The 23,254-nt window shown below is 36.3% G+C and overlaps 1 protein-coding gene across 2 annotated transcripts; it reads right to left on the minus strand.

Moving 5' to 3' along the window:
• Positions 1-3,637: 3,637 nt before the first annotated feature.
• LOC125826515 (protein ACTIVITY OF BC1 COMPLEX KINASE 1, chloroplastic) lies at positions 3,638-22,811 on the minus strand. 2 transcript variants are annotated; one of them, XR_007442942.1, is made up of 15 exons: positions 22,393-22,789; positions 21,707-21,913; positions 13,552-13,641; positions 13,314-13,460; positions 12,706-12,870; positions 12,451-12,591; positions 12,192-12,371; positions 9,659-9,854; positions 7,150-7,277; positions 6,551-6,622; positions 4,898-5,010; positions 4,643-4,790; positions 4,498-4,567; positions 4,270-4,391; positions 3,638-3,866 (listed from the first exon to the last, which is right to left on the minus strand). XR_007442942.1 is itself a non-coding variant. In XM_049505867.1 (14 exons), exons 1-14 carry the CDS (start codon positions 22,657-22,659, stop codon positions 4,327-4,329), a joined length of 1,989 nt encoding a protein of 662 aa, XP_049361824.1. In that variant the 5' UTR covers positions 22,660-22,811; the 3' UTR covers positions 3,911-4,326. The 2 variants fall into 2 exon arrangements, 1 of the variants encoding a protein (XP_049361824.1); XM_049505867.1 differs by lacking the exon at positions 3,638-3,866 and having other exon boundaries at positions 3,911-4,391; positions 22,393-22,811.
• Between the last annotated feature and the right edge of the window lie 443 nt (positions 22,812-23,254).

The following is a 23,254-nucleotide window of genomic DNA, read 5'->3' on the forward strand; positions in this document are numbered from 1 at the left end:
AGTTTTTCTCTGTTTTAAAAAAATAAATATAATTTATAATGTTCAATATTTGTTTTAAGTGAAATTAAAATCATAAATTCACTATTAACACCCCTATAATTGTAATGGAAAACCGAGAAGAATTTTTCATATAGCAAAAAATAAAATAAAAAATTAGGGAGCATATAATAAAAAGTAGAAACTCTACTTGAAATTATAAGCTCTGAGGACAGAAAAACAACTTTTTCTGAAGGTATTTCTTTCTACTGCATCTGTATATGAGTCAGCGACTATTTTATTGAATTTTTTTACATGATATAATATTATACAAACTGTCAGCTATTTTTTTAAATTTTGGCGGTAAGCGGAGAACTATTGATTCTTCAATTTTGAATGAAATAATCGTCACATACACATGATTGCACTTTTTCACGAATTTCACACTATAACTATCCGCCTACATAAATAATCATCTGCATTTAATAATTAGCGAAACAATATTGATAGTTCAGACATGCATTCAACCATTAACTTATTTTGAATTGCGTGCAGGGGGGAGAGTTGTGAAACATTCAACAAAAACAAAGAAGACTGATGTTGGTGGGGCCATGTTAATTCACTTGCAAGAAGAAATAACTATAGACATCCTTAGAAAGCTACCAGTGCGATCTCTTCTTCGATTCAAATGCGTTTCAAAGTTTTGGATGACATTAACCTCCGATCCTTACTTTACCAGGAAGCATCTCAACCATGCCAAGAATAACCAAAATTCCCAAAAATTTCTTGTTAGCCAAGGGTACCCTCTTGAGTGCAAGGCCTTGTATTGTTCTTATTTATCGTTAGTTCAACGGGATGAGGAAGTACAAGAACTTGATTGGCCTTTTAGCAGTAAACCGATGAATCACATATTCCTTTGTTGTTACGATAGCTTGGCTCTTATTGAGGTTCGTAATTATCGTGATTATAAACACCCATACTCAGGGGCGGCTCAAACCCGTTGGTGGCCTAAGGCTAAAATCAAATTGGAGGCCTTAAAAAAAAATTTAAAAAATTATAAATTTAAAATATAAACTATCAATAGAACAAGTAAATTCTTAAACTTTGAATAAGAGAGATAGAAAAAATATAAAATATAAACTATCAATAGAACAAATAAATTCTTAAACTTTGAATAAGAGAGATAGAAAAAATAGAAGATAGGAAGAGAGGAGGATAGAATATATAAAAATATAATTAAAAAAAGAATAAGGTAAAAAAAAAAAAAAGAGATAACTTGTACATTAAAAAAAAAAAAATACACAACTTTTTATTGAAAAGGTAAAAAGTAATTGTCATATCTATCACTTTATTAATGTCGTTTGCATTTATTGTCTTAGTTCTAATTTTATTTTATTTTAGTTTAATCCTACCTAATTAACTAAAAAATGGGGCCCCCTAAAATTGGGGGCCTAAGGCCAATGACTTTTTTTTAACCCTTATCAGCCGCCCCTGCCCATACTTTTACTATGGAACCCCTCCACAAGAGAATCAATAGTACTTCCCCATCCAAAACTTTCACCGGAGGAAAGCATTAGTACTTTGGGATTGGGATATGACTCAACTAACAATGATTATAAGATCCTTAAGATTGATAAAGAGTCATACAATGAAATTCTAGCTTTGAAAAGTGGTTCCTGGAAATTAACGAATAAACATCCCACTGGCATTCACCCAATGTTAATGTCTACAGAATCTTTGGTATTTGTTCATGGAGCATTTCATTGGGTTGGTTAGTCAAGAAGATGTTTAATGATTTCATGTAGTATTTCAGATGAGGTGTATAGAGAAATACCGTTTCCTACTAGTTTTTGGGACATGGTATTTCAGTATTGAGAGAAATGCTTTGTGCTTATTCTTGTTATAAGTCTCATACAGAGTACATTTTTAAGATTTGGGTGATGAAAGACTATGTCAAAGAATCTTGGACTGAATTGTTTAGTGTACAAGATACCGGTCTTTATTAAATCGTACCAAACTATAGGTTTTCGGATGGTGAGGTGCTCCTCTACTGCGAATTATTGAAACCTTATTCTTGTGTCTTTAAGACATCCAAAGGAACATATGGATTATGGCCTCAATCTGATGAAGTTCAGAAAGGATTCGTTTACACAGAAAATTTGTTCTTCCCGAAAGTAATTAGTTAGTATTTGCTTATGTATGAACAAGTCACTCTTTTTTATGGTAATCATGTTACAACCTCTTAAGTGTTTTCATATCATAAATTGAACTCTCTGGTGCAGTGTAGTTAGATGCAGTAGTATTCTTTTGCTTGTAATATTAACTAAACAGAGATGCACTAGAAACAAACCAGATCAACGAACAAAAGTATCGAACCAGACTCATCTCACTGTGTACTCGAACAACATAATACAAACGAAACAAAGAAAGAATAAACCAGTGAACATCTTAAAACAGAACTAAGGAATATCAGCCAGCAATTAGTAGTACCAACTTGACTCTCTAACACCAGAAAGAAACCAATAAAGATGCAAACACAGGTATACAACTCCGAAAAAGAAGGAGAAAACAGATGAAAGGCACAGAACTCACCTGTGACCATGTGAACGCTGAGGACGTCCAGCAAAGTTAATTGAGTCCAACGGATGACACCTTTCAACAAGAAAGCTCAAGAACCATGCTGGAAATATGCACCAAAACTGAGGTGTTATAGACCTGGAAAAACAGCTCAGGATGCCTAGACCAAGAACCAATTTACAATCCCACACGAGTAAGCAAGTAGGACATCAAAGAGGTCCTTACAAAAACAACAACAACATTCCCAGTGTAACCCCACAACTGGGGAAATGTCTAAGCTCAGATTCGCACACATGATCCAGGAGAACAGAACTTGACACTTAATTAATAGTGTGGTAATATAAGTAGTATTTTGGATGTAGGAAGAGTTTTATCGTAACTATAGTGTTTTAATGTTACCCGGTGCAAATGTGTCATAGATTGTTAAGAAAACTTGAAAATACAATAATTTTTCTAATGATATCTAAAATGCATTAGAAAGAAATAGATAAAAACCTGGAAATTAAAACTTTACTAACAGTCAAATTGAGAACTATAAAAGAGGAGAATCTCAGTAACTCGAGTAACTCGGCCATTTGAACTTTCACCTTGTTGGTAAGGATTCAATTCCCCACCTTGTAATCCTCTCTCCATTTACCCTTCCCCTACCCCCAAATTAATAAAAAAAGAAGAAAAAAAAAAGGAGAACTATAAAAGAAACTTAGTAAGACTTCAGATTACTTCATGTTACCATATGCATTTGTGTCTTGTCTTAATAGGTTGTCAACAATTACACATATGGACTTGCATTTGAATAGAGATACAAATTAATAATTTAATACTATCTTAGTACTTGGTATATAATAAGATACTCAATACTTTGAATTCAGAGTTTCTCACACAAGTGTATTTCTCAACAAACTAATGTGTTGTTTTTACTCTTTTTCAATCTTAGATTTAAATGTTATGTGATGCAACTTAATTTTCAAATTCCCATTTGACAATACTAAAATAAATTACGAGCATAGATTCCCCAAAGTGATGTTAAGTTATTTATTTTTCAAGATTTCATCTGAGTTTCAAAATTAATTAAACTTGAGCATTAAAGGATACTATATTATATAGAAAATATATTACCGTCCAAGATGGAGTAACATTTATCTTACAAAAAGAGTACTTACAACATATCACTCCTCTTATATTCAGTGAAAAAGATGTGCAGGCACCAAGTTTATACATGCCAAAAGGCTTATTATCTGCAGAACAGAAGTGACAAGGGGATTTGGACTCAACACCTATGCGTCGGATATAACAGGTGCCAGGGTAACAAGATCCTGCTCAATGATTGACATTGCAATGGGCATTTCAGACAATAAAATCAAGAACAATAAGGGTTCGATTTCTGAATGTCCACAAGTAGAAACCAATTGTATGTTTAAGTTAAGGTAATATGTTTTCAGCAAACAAGAACTGTATAAGAATCACTGCTATACATGATGCTATCTTTTCGATAGGTTTGTTGCATCATACCTGTGGAAATGTGTGCTATTGACATGAATTTCTCATTTTACACTACTTTCATCTCTTTACTGCTTCACCGTATACTATACAAATATATTTACCCAAGACTTTGCAGATTCTAGATTCCACCTCGATCCCATGGGAAAAATGCGATCAAGAGCCGAAGAAATAAAGGGAAAGAAGGGGGAAGGGGGAAGGGGCGAGGGAGAACTCAACTTTACATCATGATAACAGATTGAAATATCATTGGTCGAGAAATGCACCAGAAGGGGACTATCTGTCTGATAATACAGAGGAACTCCATGAAAGCAATATATCTCGAGCAACGGATGGTAAGTCTGAAAAAATTTAAGACATGTAAAGCTCATGATCAATCATATATTATGAAATGTATGATCTACCTATTTAACTGGAAGGAAGACTCTATGAACAATGGAAGTGTACCTTGGGCTAGTTCCATAGCCATTGAAGGTACATCTACCTGGTCTTCAAGCAGTCTATATACATCAACTACCTGCAAGAGACAATCACATTAGAATTATGCATCTTCTGACATAAGACAACTATCTATCTATCAGATATTACATACTTCTTGAATGTGAAGCTTGGAGTCTTCGGTCAAAGCAAGAAGAAGCTGCCTGCGAATTCCTTCATCAATTATGAAAAGTCGAGCTCCATCCTTGATTGTGTCAGTGAGGTCTAACTTCTGTTCATTCTTCAAATGATTGCTTGCTCCTCTGAAAAAACAAACCAGAAAATGTGAAAAGTTACACATAACAGTGGAACAGGATAATGCGAAAGGTATACTACGTCAAACAGTAAAAAAAGGAGTGCCAAGAAGTACCTATTATTCCCTCGAAATGCAGGGTTTTTGCTCAGTTTCGTGACATTTTCCTTTGCAAGAGATATTAGGTTTTCCAGTCGTTTCCACTGGAAGAGACCATCTTTGAACAGAACCTAACAAGTGAAGCAGAGAAAACAATAACCGCGAGGCAACCAAATAAACTCAACAGCTTGCACAGGAAACTGTTTCAGAGATGTGCCATTTGTTTAAGCTAATCAAGGATCCCTCGGTTTCTTCTTTCTTTTAGTATTTGTTCCTTTTCTTTTTGTAAGTGTTGGGAGGGGAAAGGGCAGTTAATGGAGGATGGGTACTTCCAACCTAGATGAATGAAGTCATATTGATTATTAGGGTAACTCCAGATCCAGAATGAATAAGCTTTCACAATGTATCTCTAGAATACCTATGTGCTAATTGATGTTGAAGAGCAGCCTAGACTCAATCAGACACTCTTTCAAAAAGTCTCCCTCTTGATTCAATTGTCAATCCAACTACTATTGAAAATAAAATAAAATCCCATCATAGATTGTTAGCAGTGGTCTCAAAGGACCAGAATCACCTTAACTTTGGATAAACTGTATTGTGGGAAAATTCGGTGGACCAAGTTGTAATAACCATTACAAAATTCAAAAGTTTGGGCTGAAGTTGGACTAGATACCCAAATACTACAAATCTGCCACATGACAAGTCTTGTTAATTTCTTTCATTTTCTGACCCTAGTTTGTTCTCGGCAAATCATTGAAAGGTAGAAGAAACAAAGCCTAGCAAGGCAAAAAGCCACAACTAGCTGCTGTATTGTTAACAACCACCATCCAATTACTGATGATACTACAGCAAAAGGCTGAAAACTATCCCAGAAAAGTGACTTCAATGACTTACCCATTTACGGTCAGAAAAAAGTCATCCAAATGACTTATTGACCAGATAACTGATGACACAGTAGGGTTTAAGAGGTTGACCACTTTCTCACAATAGAAATAATATTGTCTCTTGAGCTGGATAAGGCATGAGTTAGTTATCAGGAGGTCTGTAGTTGACCTTCAATCTGATCTGATCCATCAGAAAGAATGCTAGCTGCAAAGGCACGGATTATATCGAGCAGATTGGATCCATTTTCTCCAAGATAAACTTTAGATCCATCAAGGTTGGTCCCTTTTCTACCGATACTTTCTACCGGTTGCCTCTGCCTTTACAATTCTCATAAACTAAACAAATTACCATATATAATACATGTTGCAACTATCCTTGACCTAACTACAGTAATTTTAATCGTTACCCTTTCTAGAGTTAAATTCGACACTGATTTCCAGAAAAAGTTAAGACGTCAAAAGTTAAGTATATCATAACTGCCGAGCCATTGTCCCCAAACACGTCGGGTCAGGTAAGCCGTAGAACTGGACACACCATTGTTTAGAAATGTCTCAGAATGATGTCATTTACTCAAGCAACTCTTTGCATTCATCATATAGTTACTTTAAATAACTTAAAGAACTATCTGAGGCCTTAATTTTACACTTGTTGAAGAGTAATATATAAAATATCTCGTATGTCAAATACAACATCAATAAAAAGTTTAAAGAAGGTCGAACAAGAGGTTAAATAGAAAATAGTACACTCTTCATAAAGCATGATAAAACAAAGAGATCATTAACCAACCTGTATAAGGCGTTCCCGTAAAGCTGGGTTAGGATCTGTTAGGAGACGTTTTGCCACATAAGGATAGGCGACCTGATTTGATGCTCATGATTATCAATAGCATAAACATAAGAAAAGTGTGCAAAATAGCATGCATAAATGGTAATATTACTAGAATCAAATATTTTCAGCACAATGCCTCATATTATTTGACGTGTCACAACAAGAATAGGTGTATACCTAAAACCAAAATAACCTTATGATTCATCGCTTATTTGCATTGGCCTTTAGCCTTAATTGCTACACTGCGTAAAAAGCAGAGTAGAATACAGAATGTGCTTCATTAGAACTTTCAAGGGGCCATGAGTATGAGCTGAAGTCTACTTTAGTACAGGAGTAATACCAAATTTCAAAATCTTTTCCAAGCAGGTCTAGGTTTCCTTTTTGTCATCAAACTTAATGCATGTGGATCAATGCGTTAAATTTTATTCAAATGATTAGCAGAAAAGTTTCTCTGGTTTTCCGACCAACAACGTTACCAGATGGCTTATTAACGAGGACAAAATAGTAAACAAACATTTTTTCTCAGAAGTTGCAAACTGAAAAGCCAGCTGTTTTACCTCTAGAAACTTGAAACCAGGCTCCAGGGTCAAACAAATGCCTTCTTGAGTCAATAGAGAACGAATGACAAGAGAAAACCTTTCTGGTATTCGAATAGGATAGTTGTAAACTAGTTGATTGAATTTGCCTGCAGCGAGAATATTATTTACAATGTTAGAAAACAATTGAACTTTCTCTGGTAGCATTTGCATCATAGTTCTAAATTGATAAATCCAGGTGTCTTCAAACAGCAAAGCATAAACAATTACTGGTGCAGTCCTAATTAGTGGAATTGATCGTCGCAAATGCCAATTATAAGAACCAAATTATGGTAAAGAGATTTTTTTATTCATCAGGACTTACTGAACTCAAATTAGGTTAACAACTTATGCCTCAATGTAGTCAATTTGTAGTTGGACAAATAGGATAGTTAGCAAATCACATTGCATATTTCATAAAAGAGTTTGGGTTTGGGTTTTAGGAGATTGAATCTCCATATATAAAAATTTGGGTTTGGGATCAAACATTGTATAACATAATGCTGATTTCTATGTGGATATTTTTTCCATTCTCAAAAAATATCCACATAGAAATCAGCATTAAATTATACAATGTTTAATTACTCCATTTTGTTTTCCTTATAAATATTACATGCATAAGATATGTGGGAATCTATGTAAATATTTTAAACGAGGTAAATGTGAAATAAGAATGTGGATATTAGTAATACGCGGATTAAAACTACTAAATTGATGAAAGCTAACCCTCATAATAGGAAGAAAATTTCTAATTTGTAATATATCAAACTAGATATTCAAAAAGAAATAATCAGCATTACTAATCTCTACATCAATGACCCCTACGTAACTTGTCAATAGAACAATATAAGGATCTGAATGTCCATAGTATTCAACTCAATCAAGCTCCTAGGTGTGGAGATGATGCATGAGAAGCTCTGTGGCTGGAAGAGTGACAGAATAGAAGGAATAGCTGCAACTTTCAGGCTGAAGATATAAATTCTGTAGTTTTATTGATTAAAAGAAAGGTTTTGGTTCAGTAATTTTAGTATTTTGAGGACATGACAAATGATGAAAATTAGGTGGAACATCAAGAATAAGGGAAGAGACAAAATGAGTAAATCAACAGAGCATAGACAATATTTCTGAAGCTTCATTCACTCCCAGAATAAAACACATCAGGCATGTAAACAAGTATGTCATGATTATAAGTTTAACCGATATTATGTGGTTTTGCAACCAGAACAACCCTCAAGCCAGCTAACAAGATTTTTCACTTTTCCTTATTACTCAATCTCTATAATAAGTCTAATAATGCTTATTTCTAACGAAGAAAAACAAATTAGTAACCATAACAGTCTGCAAGGTCACTGTCAGAGCAGTCTAACAATGTGAGAGTATCACTCATATGTATTATAAGGTTTCTGCTGAATATAGAATCCCTTCAGAGCTGTATTTTTCACGACACCTAATTTCTTTAAACCTATAAAGTAAAAATGTATGTTATAATGGAAAATGTTTTTTCAGGGAATTAAGTGGTTTCCTCACTTACTTTTCAATGTTTGATTGGTGAATAACAAATACTTTGTAAAACAATATTCAATAAAGATTCATAATAATGTCAATTGGATAGTGTTTTATCGAGTATTAAAGATCGATAATGATAGAGTAAGTGTTGGTTATAGCAAGTGACATGGACTAAGAATTGGATTATTGTTGAGGAAAATTACTTCCACCTTTAAGTGAAGTCAACTTCCCCCTTCTCCTAAAAATATTTTCCAGTAAACAACCACTACAAAATGACTTCTTCGTGGAATTTTCCAATTACCAAACACACCTAATTCCATAATGTTTTCTCAGTGAACAGCTTGATCAGCAAAACAGAAGAGTATAATATATATCCTAGCATCACATGAATTAGGCAATGGGGCAGGTTGCAGCTCAAATATCCAGTCAAAAGACCACTTCATCTCTAAAAACTGCAGTGTTCCAAGTGAAGCTACAATTATAATATTACAGGCCATACCCCAGGCCAAGATGCTGTGTGGTATCTACTCTCTTCCTGGTCAAGGATGCTAATCCAGTAAAATGAATTGATAGAATGATGCAAGCATGCACCAGTCAAAGCATGAAATATCTTACTTTAGAAATACTAAGCTCAAATTAGTAGGTTATCAATTTCTACAATGGACAGTATCGAAAGAAGGAAAAGGTTACGAAAAACAACCATAGCTTAATCTCTATCTTGGTGCAACAAAGTGTGCTGCAAATTTTAGGTGTCATAAGGATCTGAATGGTGAGAGCTTGTTGTTTAGGGCATCAGTCATCACAATGTCTATCGTTCTTAGCTGCTTTTTTTCACATATCTACTAGTGCCAACTTCAAAGGGCATAATAACCAAGTAAGGGGCTACACAGGAAAAAGCACAAAATTTCTAGAAGTTGGGAGCAGGGTGCAATTAACAGGATCAGGAGCAAAGTGAGTCATTAACAAAGCTAGTCATTCAAGGTACCTGTAACACTTCTGAAATTAAAGTCGGCAAGTCCTTTTTCAAGTGAGTTTTGCCATATTGCTTCTAATGCTGGAACAATAGGGGCAACATCAGTTCCACTAGCTAGGAATCCCAGTCTAGTAAAATCATTTGCCATCTCAGCATAGTCCTCATTCACCGCATGGACAACAGCATCAATCAGAATCTGTTTATTTTGCTGAAAAGAGAAGACAGACAGATAGAATCAAAATTGCAGGCCAACTGGAAAATAGACAAGTAGCTCTGGGCAATTATAGATGTTGAAAGTAAGGAGAACTGATAATATCCCATAGAACTCTTGATTCAGTGAACTTAACTAGGAGAATCTTGGAGGGTACAACAACAACCTGGGGAAGGTAGGATGTATGCATACCCTAATTTTGGAGGGTGTTTCATTATATTCACAAGGATACCATAAAATATTTTGTATCTACTAACCCTGTTTGTTTAAGAGAAAATTTTATTTTATTTTGAAACAGAAAAGATAAAAGAGAATAATTATTTAACATATCGTACATCTACGTTGCTCGGACTCTTCAAAAATGTCGAATGATGCATATCGGATACTCCAAAAGTAGTGCATTTTGGTGATCCGACACAGGTGCGGCAACAGTTTTGGAGAGTCCGAGCAACATAGTTGTACATACATAAGACTCCAAAATGAGAAGCTGTTCTTGTACATTATTCCTCAAACTAATTTCAAGAGAGGTATCTCTTTTCACATGGTACCACAGTCCCTATAATCTTGGTAGAGATTTAAGTTACTTTTGCCTACTGCAGGGTGGTCTTGTGTCACCCACCCGGTGAAGGTTTTCTTTCTTTTCTATGTTTTACTATCCATGCCTCCTTAGTTCCCGGTGATTGTTCTGACAGCTAGACACCTTTTTCTGGTGACCATTGTGGCAGCATACGTGCCCCTTTCGATGACCATTCTGGCAAAATTGTGTTTCTTTTCAATGGACGTACTAGCGCACTACTTTTCTAGCCCCTATTTTGGTGACATTTCAAGCTAAACACCTCTTTGCAAAATTGAAGTTTGGGTTCTGAACGGAAGAAGTATTCTTCGTTTCTTCTTTTTCATGATATTAGACTTTGGGTAATGAGTCCCTTCTCTAAATATTAAATTTCAGGTCATTCTACTCAAAATCTTCTTCTCTTCCTTCTCTTCATGCTATCAAATTTAGGTATTGAGTTCCTCTAGCATTGAATTACAGGCTACTGTTTTGGAAAATCTTCCTCTCTTTTTCTTCATTAAATCAGAGTCCAGATAGAGTCCCTCGTCTGAACATTTAATCTTCGGTCATTATTCTGGAAAAATCTTCTTCTCTTCTGATTTTCTTTACCATAGTTAAGGCATTGAGTCCCTCCTCTGAATAGATAGGTGGTTGAAAGTTCATCTGAACAAAGACTTAAAGCGACAATAAACAGATGGAACTAGAATGAACCTGAGGATTTAGGTGAAATTCAGTAGAAATAGCTCGCTAGGTACCTCCTGGCTACCCCTAGTCTTCTATTCTCTACACCTCCTCATATGGATTCTTCCAATTCAAAAAGTTGAAGCACAAAATAACCCAATTAGAAAGCAGGACTAATCCCAGTTTGTAGATAGAAGTCAGCAAAGCCTCTAACACCAAGAACCTTCCCCTTTCACATTAATGATCATTCTCTTGGTGAGGCTCACAGGTCACAATACAAATATCACTGGAACACTACCTTCCTGATTGATATAATTAACTTCAGTATGCATCATATCTTGTAATACATCTCTCATGATTCAGTTTGCATCGGAAGGAAAGACATTGAAGATTTTCAGCACATTGACTCAAGTTTCTCATAGGAAACTCTGTTTTTTGAGATTCAGTTTGCATCGAAAGGAAAGACATTGAAGATTTTCAGCACATTGACTCAAGTTTCTCATAGGAAACTCTGTTTTTTGAGATTTCTAGCATAACATTGTAATATTATTATCATCATCACATATATCATCAAAGAAGAAATGACTATGCAAAGCCACAAGGAAGACTATATTCATAGTACATTCAAAATAGAAAAGGGGTGTTATTCTTTCCATTTCCCTTTACAGCGGTTAAATGAAAGGGCCTGCAACCACTTTGCAGAATCTAGACAACCCTATACAAGCAAGTTGATATTAACCAACGTGTTCTACATATCAACTTTACCCAATAATCAGCAATTACAAACCCTCAATTCTCACCTTCTTCAGAGTTTCATAATTTACAAATACCTCAAACTTATGTAGTAATAGATGCATTTTATTTGGGCATGCAATAACTTCGGGTCAATGACAGCAAATTTGACCTCCTAACTTCCGATTTAGATAATCTAAGGAGGATGAATACATGACCATATGTTAGTCTAAGACCATAATAGATTGCCGGGGATTCCTTGTGACCTGTATTTGGCATGCTCATTGAACACACACATACACATAAAGTCAATCACATCAGGCATCATTTAACTAAATACCAGATATACAGACGATCCATCAAATTACCTGACTGAGCACAGCAACATTGCCAAAGTCCACATAGGCAATGCGTCCATCACGCATAGCAAAGATATTCCCAGGGTGAGGGTCCCCATGAAATAGGCCAAATTCGAGGAGCTGCCGCAAGGCTGCACTAACTCCAACAGTTAAAAATCCATCTATATCAATTCCTTCATCTCTGATTGCCTAAGTCACAAGAATGACGATGTATTAATACAAGGAGGACATCCCAAAGCACACTTTGAGGAAAACTAAAGATCCACACCTGTGGGTCAGTGCACCGAATTCCATCAATCCACTCCATCACCAAAACACGTGAACCAGAAAGCTGTCTGTAAACCCGAGGTATTTTAACAGTAGGGTCATCTTTGAAATTTTCCAAGAAGTCTTCGATATTACGAGCTTCCTAGAAAGGAAAAAGAAGAGGGATGATTACAGAACACAAACATTGAAAGACTTCCAAAATAAGCAAAACTTCTTTCCCCATTCAATTTGCAAAAATAGGAATGTGCAGCACTACCAAGGTATAATCCAACTCCTCCAATAGCTTCTCACCAAATTCATCAACTATAAGCTCAGCATTACACCCCAGTTTCTGTAGACTGATGCCATTCAAGAAGGAAGCTAGAGTGCGGAAGAGAAAAAGATCTCTGTAGATGATAGGCTCTATTTGCGGCCTTAGCACCTAAAAGGAAAGAGCAAACCCCAATTATGAATACCACTACATCATATTGTTAAGTCAATTCTTTGAAGCTTCTAAGAACAGCCAGATGCTTCAAATGAGATGCATATATGTATATGAAACTAGCATAAAAAAGGAATGATTAGATAACACACATGATTTCTCTATGCACATTTGTGTCGAGTGTGAAATATTGGACCTTAACAAATCTAAAAAGCTTTACTACTTGACTATGTTCAATGGCCATCCAGATATTTTTCAGCTATTTATGTAATGGACAATCGTCTTATGACTGTTACTAGTTCTGCATCAGGTGTTCTCCAAATGACTATAAAGAAGGTCAAAAGTGTGGTGACACATTGATGATACGATAAAAGGCTTCAAGACTTAGCAGTAAAATTGGTCAACAGAAAAGAAAGAGTGCAAGCAAGCAGGAAATGGTCAACCTTTATGGCAACTTCTTCCCCTGAAGCACGTAAAGTAGCACGGTATACTTGACCCAAACTTGCAGCTGCAATAGTTTTTGAAGAAATTTTGCTGAAAACAGCTTCAAGAGGCTGGCCCAATTCCTCTTCTATGATGTTAAAAGCAACCTACATCATTGTCAATGATTTCTGATCAAAGGAAAAGTGTTCAATGTAACAAAAGCATGCATCACCTGCACCTCACTTGTCATCTAATTACCTGATTAGGAAAGGCAGGAACATCATCTTGAAGAATGCAAAGTTCATTCATGTAATCTTCTCTGATGATATCAGGCCTGTTCGCAAGCACCTGTAAGAAAGAAATAACAGATAACTAATCGGAAGAAATACATGCATGTATGCTATTGCAAAAAATCGAGAGAAAAACAGAGACATAGTACAATATATATAATATAATAAACAAGATTTCAGAACAAAAGTATAAATGAGTAAGAAATTAGGTAAGCTAAATGTGTTGAAAATTGCTTTTGTTAATGCAGATTTACTAGATTATTAAGTTGTTTAGTTGCAGGAGTAAACTTTGTTAAAATTAAGTAGTTTAGTTGAGATAGTTTAGGTTTTTGAATTTTATTCTACAGATTTTCTGTTTTTAAGTTGGCTATTTAGACCCTCTGTGCATAATGATAATTGAGAGACAATTTCAATCACTTCTAGTATTTTTGCTGCTCTACCATCTTTTGAAAAACCAATAGTGGTATCGGAACTTCTATCAGATCTATGAGTTCTTCCTTTCCATTGATCTTAATGGATCTGTGTTCATTGAAGAACTCTCAACCACTTTTAACCTCCATACTTATTTTAACTCGTGCTTATTTTTAACGTATGATCCCCATCTTTAACCCTTACTAATTTTTAACTTTTGGGTCCCAATATCAATTTGTAACCCTGCTTCCTGCTGTTTTCAACCAACACCAAACTTTTAAACTGTTTTTAACCAATAACTGTTTGGACCCATACACATTTATCCATACTTATTTTAATCATGACAAGCATCAATATCTCTTTGAATAACCCACAAATCTTCATTTGTGAAAACTATAAATTTGATTAGTGAAGTTCAAGTCTTACTTTGAATCCTATGATTTATGGGATGTTGTGAAGGAAGAAAAATCCTTACAACAACTTTTTGCAAATCCTACAAATGTCCAAATTAAAACATTTTCAAAAGAGCTTTTGGATAAAACAATGTTGTTGTCAAAAGAAGAAAAAAGGAAGAAGAAATAGTATTTGAATCTGAAGATTGCAAACAAGTAAAAATGCTCCCAGGCACTAGTTTCGAGACAATCTTCTGACGTCCCTTCTGGACTTCGGAGGTTTTTCTTTTCTCCGGTGGACTTCTTCCACCGGAATACTACTCTTTTTTTTTTTTTCTTTCTTTCTCGTTCTTTCTTTCTCTCTTTTTTTTTTTTTTAAACTCCATTGCTGTTCAGATGGACAACAGAGTTTATTTCAGATCTGGGGGGAAGTCTTACGACATCACGGAGTCTAGATCAAAAGCTGAAGTATGGTATGACTGGGTTGAAGATGCTAGGCATCACATGAGGAGAATGGTTCTTAGCAGGGGAGCACTCGGTTGGGTCTGCAAAAGGCTAACAGAGGCTTCAGGGATCAGAGGGAAAGCAGCCAAGTCATGGAGATGCAGGGATTTCTCAACGAACTTCTTTATAGCTTTGAAATTCAATCAATACGGGAGATACCTGTCTCTAATTTCAGTTAAAGGTAGTGACAGAGCAGTTATTATACTCCCAGAAAGTGCATTCAATGAGGGGTGGGGAAAGTTAGCTAAGAAGATAGAAGCATTCATTAATAGGGGTATAAAACAAACAAAAGCATTTAAATTATCAGGGGAGGCAGACTATGCTGCTAACAAGGGGGGAAGGAGTTATAGAGACGTTTTGCAGAAAAGTAAATGGACCAGAATTGAAACAGAGCTAGCAGAAGAAGGCAGCATGTTGCAAGCTCGAGTCCAATTAGAAGACGAAGACCTATTGGCACGTTGTCTAGTGGGGAAATTTTTTGGAGAAGATGATACACCCACTAGAAATGATGTAAGAAGATGGGCTCAACAGACTTGGAATGGAGCGCATGGAGTCCAAGTCTATGATATGAATGGAATTTTATTTCTTTTTGAATTCCAGTCCAGTAAAGCAGCAGAACACGTTTTGATGGGTGACTGGAGAAGACAAGGGAGCAGATTAAAGCTTCAATGGTGGTCGCCGACCATTGGGGCTTTCCCAATAACCCATGAGTTCGAATGGTTTTGGATTTGAGTTCTAGGGTTGCCTCTACATCTCTGGTCCAGGCCAATAATGAAGGAAATTGGAGATCGGTGTGGCGGCTGGATAGAGACAGAAGAAGAAACCGATCTCAAAAATCATCTCCGTTGGGCTAGGATTCGTGTCAAAGGTCCGGCAAAAAAAATTCCGGCATCCATCGAGATCGCCGATGAGGAGAACATCTTCTCTCTACCTATATGGGTAGAATCGCCGGTGACTTTTCGTAAGAAGTACGATGAGGGAGCGTGTACAAGTAAGGAAAGAGACGAGGGTGGGTATCGAGGGAGGAACCCATCAGATCTGTCTAGGTGCAGAGATATTCATAGGTCTGAAAAGCTGCCTGTTAAACCTAACAGAGAAGAAAAGGTTTTTTTTGGTGAAAGAAGTCACGTGGGTGAAAAAGTCATAAAGGGGGCCACTTCAAAACAAATAGAGGGCCACTTGGTTTTAAACCCTGGCCCAAGTCATTTGGGCATGTTAAAAGCCCAATTTTCAAAAGACTGCCCGACAGAACCTGAACCTTTTATTTGCGATGTAAATCGCTGGGAAAAAAATCATGAAATTATATACTCCTCAACTGATCAGAATCTGATGGAAGAAACAAAGGTGAAAGATTCAATTAGCAATTATATACAATCGAAAGTCAACACACAGGTGAATGCTGAAGAATCTCCACAAATTTCGGAAGAGCCAAATGAAGAAGAAGCTGAGTTATATGGGCAGAATAGTTCAAAACAAATCACAATTCTGGGTGACCCAACACCCATTCAATGTGATGCTTCGGAATGCAGCAAAGAAGTCGAAGGCAAGGCAACAGAATGGGTACAGAAAAATCTGTTGAGGCTAAGCAAAGAGTTTGGAGTAGCTTTCGAGGGGTGCACAGAGGAAGCTTTCAATTTACTTTTGAAAATTGACCAGAGGAGGCTCAAAGAGTTAACAAAAATAGACCCCATCTCGGGGACATGTGAGAATCAGATGGTGCCCAAAGAAGTAAGGAATCTTATCTTTGATGTAAATTACAAAGATAAAGAGTCCAGGAGTGCAACAAGGAGTAGAGGGAGAAATGCAACCTCACATTTATCATGAAGCTAAAAATATTTTCATGGAATGTGAGGGGGCTCAACATGGATACCAAGAGGAATCTGGTAAGAAGTAGAATACAACAAGAGGGGGTGGACATAATAGTGTTGGTGGAGACGAAACTTAGGGGGGAGGTAGGGGAGTATGTGCAGCAGTTGGGGGGAAACAGATGGATGGGAGGAATGTGGATGGAATCTTTAGGTAGTAAGGGGGGTATCTTGATAATGTGGGACAAAAGAAATTGGAAAGGGGAACCAGTAGAAAGAGGAAACCAAAGCATTACCTGCAGTTTCAGTGGTTTAAATCAAGACCTCATCTGGTTCATCACTGCAGTATATGCATCATGCGATGGGAGGGAGAGAAAGGAACTGTGGGAGGAGTTGGGTGCAATGAGGAGCTTCTGTGAAGGGCCATGGGTGGTATGTGGGGATTTCAACACCACAAGGTTTCCATCTGAAAAGACCAATTGTAGCAGAATTTCCGAGGCTATGTCTGATTTCTCCAGTTGCATCAATGAATTGGAACTTGTGGATCCCCCTTTATTTGGGGGACCCTACACATGGAGAGGAGGGGAAAATCAGAAAAATGCTTCAAGAATCGACAGATTCCTGTACTCTTTTCCTTGGGATGAAATGTTCACCCAAATTAGACAAAGTACTTTACCTAGTTTGGGGTCTGATCATAATCCAATAGTACTGATCTGTGGGGATGAGGTTTTCAAAAAATCATATTTCAAGTTTGAGAAGTGGTGGTTAAATGTGGAGGGCTTTCGAGACAAAGTTAAGGAGTGGTGGGGTTCCTTTAATGTGACCGGCAGTCCTGACTTTATACTAGCCTCAAAATTGAGCTTCTTAAAAAAGAAGCTCAAAGAATGGAGCAAAGAAAATAGAGGCAACTGGAGGGTCAGAAAAGAACACCTACTGGAACAAATTGGCAGGTGGGAAAACATTCAAGTGCACAGAACATTAACAGATGATGAGCAACTTTTGAAAGCTCATATAGCAATGGAGTATGAGGAAGTAGCTAGAAATGAGGAAATCCATTGGAGACAAAGATCCAGAATTCAGTGGATAAAGAATGGAGATAAGAACACCAAGTTCTTCCACAGAATGGCGACATCCCACAAAAGAAACAATACTATAGAATCCTTAGTGATTAATGGAGAAGAGTCTTCAGATCCTGTTGCAATCAGAAATGAAATTGTGGATTTTTATCAGATTTTGTACAAGGAGACAGAAAGTTGGAGACCATCTTTGAACATCTTAGATGTTCAAACAATCACAGAAGAAGAACAAATTTTGTTGTCTAGAGGCTTTGAGGAGGAAGAAGTTTTGGAAGGAATAAAACAGTGTGCTGTTGATAAAGCACCTGGACCAGATGGCTATACAATGGCTTTCTTCAGTGTTTTTTGGGAAACTATCAAAGACGATGTGATGCAAACCTTCCACAAATTTCATGCTCATCAAAAGTTTGAAAAGAGTTTTAATGCCACTTTTGTAGCTTTAATTCCAAAGAAGGTGGGGGCAAATGAGCTAAAGGATTTTAGACCTATCAGCTTGATCACAGGGGTATACAAGATCATAGCTAAGGTGCTGGCAGAAAGGTTAAAAAAGGTGATCAGTAAGCTAATAAACAAGCATCAAATGGCCTTTATCAAAGGAAGGCAAATCATAGATGCTGCACTTCTAGCTAGTGAGTGCATTGATTCTAGAATTAGAGGTGGAATCCCTGGACTGATGTGCAAGCTAGACATTGAGAAGGCATATGATCATTTGAACTGGGAGTTTCTAATCAATGTCCTAAGGCAGATGGGGTTTGGGTGGAGATGGTTAAGCTGGATGAATTTCTGCATTAAAACCACGCGGTTCTCCATACTTGTAAATGGAGAACCAGTTGGGTTTTTTCCAGCAGAAAGAGGCCTGAGACAAGGGGACCCACTATCCCCTTTTCTATTTATCTTAGCCATGGAAGGTTTGGACAGATTGATGAGAGTTGCTTCTCAGAATAACTGGATAAGGGGCTTTTCCATAAAGAACAGGGTAAACGATACAATTGAACTAACACATCTTTTGTATGCAGATGACACATTGGTATTCTGTGAAGCTGAGCAGGAACAAATTTGCTACTTAAGAGTGATCCTGGTGGTCTTTGAGGCTTGCTCAGGATTGAAAGTAAACTGGAGAAAGAGTAGCATTTTTCCAATTAAGGAAGTGCAACAGATTGAGGATCTTGCAAGCATCTTGAAGTGCAAGATAGAGAAGCTCCCAACAGTTTACCTTGGGATGCCTTTGGGTTCTGAGCACAAAGCAGGAAAAATTTGGGATGGCATTATTGAGAAAACAGAGAAGAAATTGGCTATATGGAAATCTCAATACCTATCTCTGGGAGGTAGAGTTACATTAATTAACTCAGTTCTGGATTCTTTACCCACTTATGTGATGTCCCTTTTTCCTATTCCTAGTAGCATAGTGAAGGTTTTAGATGCACTCAGAAGGAACTTCTTATGGCAAGGGAACAAGATAGAAAAGGGGTTCAACCTGGTGAAATGGCCTGTAGTACAACAAAGCAAGGAAAATGGGGGGCTGGGAGTGAGAAATTTAAAAGTTCATAACATGAGCCTCCTCTCAAAATGGTTGTGGAGATATAATCAGGAGGAGCAGGCTCTATGGAAAGAGATAATAAACCACAAATATGGGCAAGAGGATTTGTGGTGCACTAGTGAAGTTAATGAAACTTATGGAGTTGGGGTGTGGAGGACCATCAGAAACCTTTGGGAGAGTCTAAACAACAACTCAAAAATTGTGGTGGGTAGAGGAGACAAAACAAAGTTCTGGCTAGATGATTGGTGTGGAAATGGGATTTTGAGGGACTTGTTCCCTATTCTTTTCTCAATATGCACAAATACCAACAGCAAGATAGAGGAGATGTGGTCACCACAAGGTTGGAATATAATATTTAGAAGACTGCTAAATGACTGGGAGATTGATGGAATGGTGGAGTGTTTGGGCTTGATTGGTGGATTCCCAGGTACTACTCTAGAGCCAGACAGATTAGCATGGGGACATCACAAAGATGGGGTATTTTCAGTGAATAGATTATACAACTGGGGACTTAAAAGATGTGCAGGAAGATCCATTGGACCTTGGAACACAATATGGAAAAGTGTGGCTCCTGCCAAGGTGAAGTGTTTCACTTGGTTGGTTGCTAGGAAAAAATGTTTGACTCATGAGGCAATGCAGAAGAGGGGCATCAACATAGTATCCAGATGCCTCCTTTGTAAAGAAGCTCTGGAGACTAACAAACACTTATTCATGCACTGTAAGGTAACTGCTCAGGTGTGGGCTCTGTTTACAAGCATAGCCAATGAATATTGGACTATGCCTGAACACACCTCTGACCTTCTTAGCTGCTGGATCAAAAGGGGAGGCAGCAAAAGTCAGAAAAGATGGTGGAGAACAGTTCCAGCATGTATATGGTGGATTATATGGAAAGAAAGGAATCAGAGAATTTTTGAAGGAAAGGAGTGTACAATACAGAAGATCAAATGGAAAGTAATTACTACTTTAGGTTTTTGGTGTAAAGAACAGGATATAGAAGAGGAGATCCAATTAGTGGACTTCATAGGATCTCTGTAAGTATTTCTTTTTAGTCTTTTCCTTTTGTTGTAACAGTTTTTTTTTTGGAGGTGGCCAGCATAGCCCTTAATGCTGAGGAATATAAAAAGTTACCAATTTCAAAAAAAAAAAAAAAGGAAGAAGAAATAGTCGGGTTACAAAAGTATATGAAAATTCATAGATGCTCAAAACAATCCTAAAGCACGAACAACAGAAACAAAATTGAGGAGCAACTTTTTAAAATTGCAGCAACAGAAGCAAAGGAGGAGTGTTGAAAATTGTTTTTGTTACTACATATTTACTAGAATATTAAGTGGTTAGTTGCAGGATGAGTCTTTGCTTAAATTTAGTTGGATAATTTAGTTGAGATAATTTAGGTTTTTGAATTTTATTCTGCAGATTTTCTGTTTTTAAGACAATTTTAATGACTTTTAATATTTTTGCTGCACCACCATCTTTTATAAAAACCAACAAAACAGAGCTAAGCAAAAAGAGTTGTAAGTCTATTTAAATAATATACCTTTGCCTGCAGAGAAAACAATACAATAAACAAATAACTATTGCTGCTGAGAACAGCAAAATCAAAAGGAAATTACATCTAAGCCTAAGTGCACATTCTTGGAAATTATCACATGTTATGTTTGTACAAGAAATATAAGATGACCAGGAAGCATTAATTTGAACTCAATTTTACCAAAGAGGTTTAATTTCTTAATATTTAGTTGCACCCTTTGCCAATGCGTCTAGCTCTTCCAATTGTCACTGGTATTGACTATATCTCTGTAAAATAGAAATGTTCCATTGTTCCTCTAAAGTTAGGATTAACGTGTATTCATTAAGCAATATTTATTTCTGCAATGACCCTTAGAAGTGCTAAATGTGTTTGGAGGTATAGTAATAAGCCACTGAAGGTTTCACCATTTTCAGTCGATGTGCACATAATAGTGATCCAATAAAAGACTTCTGTTTGTGCCCAAAAAACGACGAACACTAGTAAAGAGGATATCAGACTTAAAATCATGTTGCTGAGTCATCCTAAAGTAACTTTTACTGTCTATAGGAATTTCCAGCCAATGGAGCGTGAAATACTTCTTTACTACACAATTTCAGCAATTTATAGCATTTCTACAGTCTTCTACTCTATGTTTGCACAATGTATATTCTTCTGATAACAGTTTGTTTCATGGTTAACTGGCATTATATATCTTCTTTGGCTATACACGCTAATACAGAATCATTTTCCAGTTTAAGATTCCAAAGTCTAAAATTTCCAATTAGAGCAATACTCATCCACAAAAAATATAACAATAAATTCACTTATCTTATCAAAAAAAAATATAACAACCAATTGTTCTTGAACTTCAGAAATTTAAAAACACCAAACCTGTCCTGCTTTGATGAAAGAAGGTCCCAAATCACACAACAACTTCCTCAGCTGCCGAGCACGGAAAGGAACAACTTCTTCGTCACGACCCACCAAATAATCATACACCAGTGTAGTCCAGTAAATCCCCAAACTCCAAACAATCTCTATTCCTCTACCAACCAAAGAAAAAATCTGTCCTCTTGACTCTAGCACCTTGTTTCTCACCTAAAAACCCAATGTTTGCATCAAAAACACAAATTTCAAATAAACCCATATAAAAATGAACTTAACTTTCCAATACATCCACAAAAATTTAACCAATAATATAGCAAATAATTGAGAAGTAACTCACATACTACACACTTAACTTGCCCATAAACCAACAAAAGTTACCAAAGAACTCAAATAATCTCAGGGATGTTAATCACACATTACAAATTCAATTCTCCAATATATACCCAAAAAAATAACCAAGAGAGAACAAATAACTATCTAGGAATTTATTTACATGTTCCAGACTTCTTAGGCAAAACTAATTCGACATAATAAAAACTTGATTTTCTGCACAAACCCACAAAAATTATCAAAGAAAACTAGCAAAATAACTACCAGGATGCTATTCACATACCCCCAAATCAATTTTCCAGCAAACAATATACAAACAAAAAAACCCAAAAAAACTAGGAAGCAAGTAATTCTCATACAGATTCTGGAGAATACTTCCGGAATGGAATGCAAACTCCACGTTCAATATCAAGTTGCTCCAAAGCGCTAGTCCTAGAAATGTCCTTCACTAGCAAAGCAGTTTTCTCCGACTGAGTCTGTACAGTAGAAACACTACTTACTGCACAAATCCTAGTCGATAAAGTTCGATTTTTTTTAACTGTATTCAACAGTTTCCTTCTGTTTTTGTACTCAATTGATAATGAGGTTATTGATGAATACAAGCAACTAGTACAAATTCCCTCCATTTTTTCCCTTTATTTTCTCAAATCAAGAAGATGAAATAGTGAAATTGAAGAGTGGATTTGGGATTTTTACATATAAATTATGGGTTAAGAAGAAATTTTGATTGAAAAGTGTATGTGGTTGTCTATATGACCACAAATTTGTGTGTATATATTTGATGATGATCAGAATTTAGAAATATGGAAACTCTGAAGTAACAAACTGAGCTGCTTATGAGTTGTACAGTATGCTTCAAGTGTTTTTTGTTTCTCTCATTTTGTAGGGTGTTTTTAGTTTTTGACTTTTGTGTGGTAGGAAAAAGAAAGAAAATCAGTTAGAGTTTCTCTTTAATTTAATAGGAGTATATTCTTTTTGGTAGGGCAATATTACAAATAATTCTTTTTTTAATCTTAAATTAGAAAAAATGTATGTTACATGAGGCACAATTATTACCTTATCCATTTTAATTTGTTTTGCTCATTGAATTAGGATCGACAAAATTAGTAATGAGATTATCTGGAAGAAAGTGGAAGTGACTTTTATGGCGAGCAAGATGAGAGAAGCGATATTGAAATAATTGGAGCATGTAGAGAGGAAGTTTGTTAATGCTCCAATGAG

This window comes from Solanum verrucosum, unplaced genomic scaffold, assembly GCF_900185275.1.
Source record: "Solanum verrucosum unplaced genomic scaffold, falcon-dt-bn FXZP01000060.1, whole genome shotgun sequence".
Classification (NCBI taxonomy): domain Eukaryota; kingdom Viridiplantae; phylum Streptophyta; class Magnoliopsida; order Solanales; family Solanaceae; genus Solanum; species Solanum verrucosum.

What these genes read in the sequence shown, in the direction of transcription:
- LOC125826515 (XM_049505867.1), bottom strand. Translation starts at nt 22,659, where the DNA reads ATGGAGGGAATTTGTACTAGTTGCTTGTATTCATCAATAACCTCATTA. An exon ending in GGGAAGAAGTTGCCATAAAG is followed by an intron (nt 12,871 to 13,313) that starts GTTGACCATTTC and finishes CTTTCCTTTTAG; the next exon opens with GTGCTAAGGCCGCAAATAGA. An exon ending in AGGAGTTGGATTATACCTTG is followed by an intron (nt 12,592 to 12,705) that starts GTAGTGCTGCAC and finishes TTTCCTTTCTAG; the next exon opens with GAAGCTCGTAATATCGAAGA.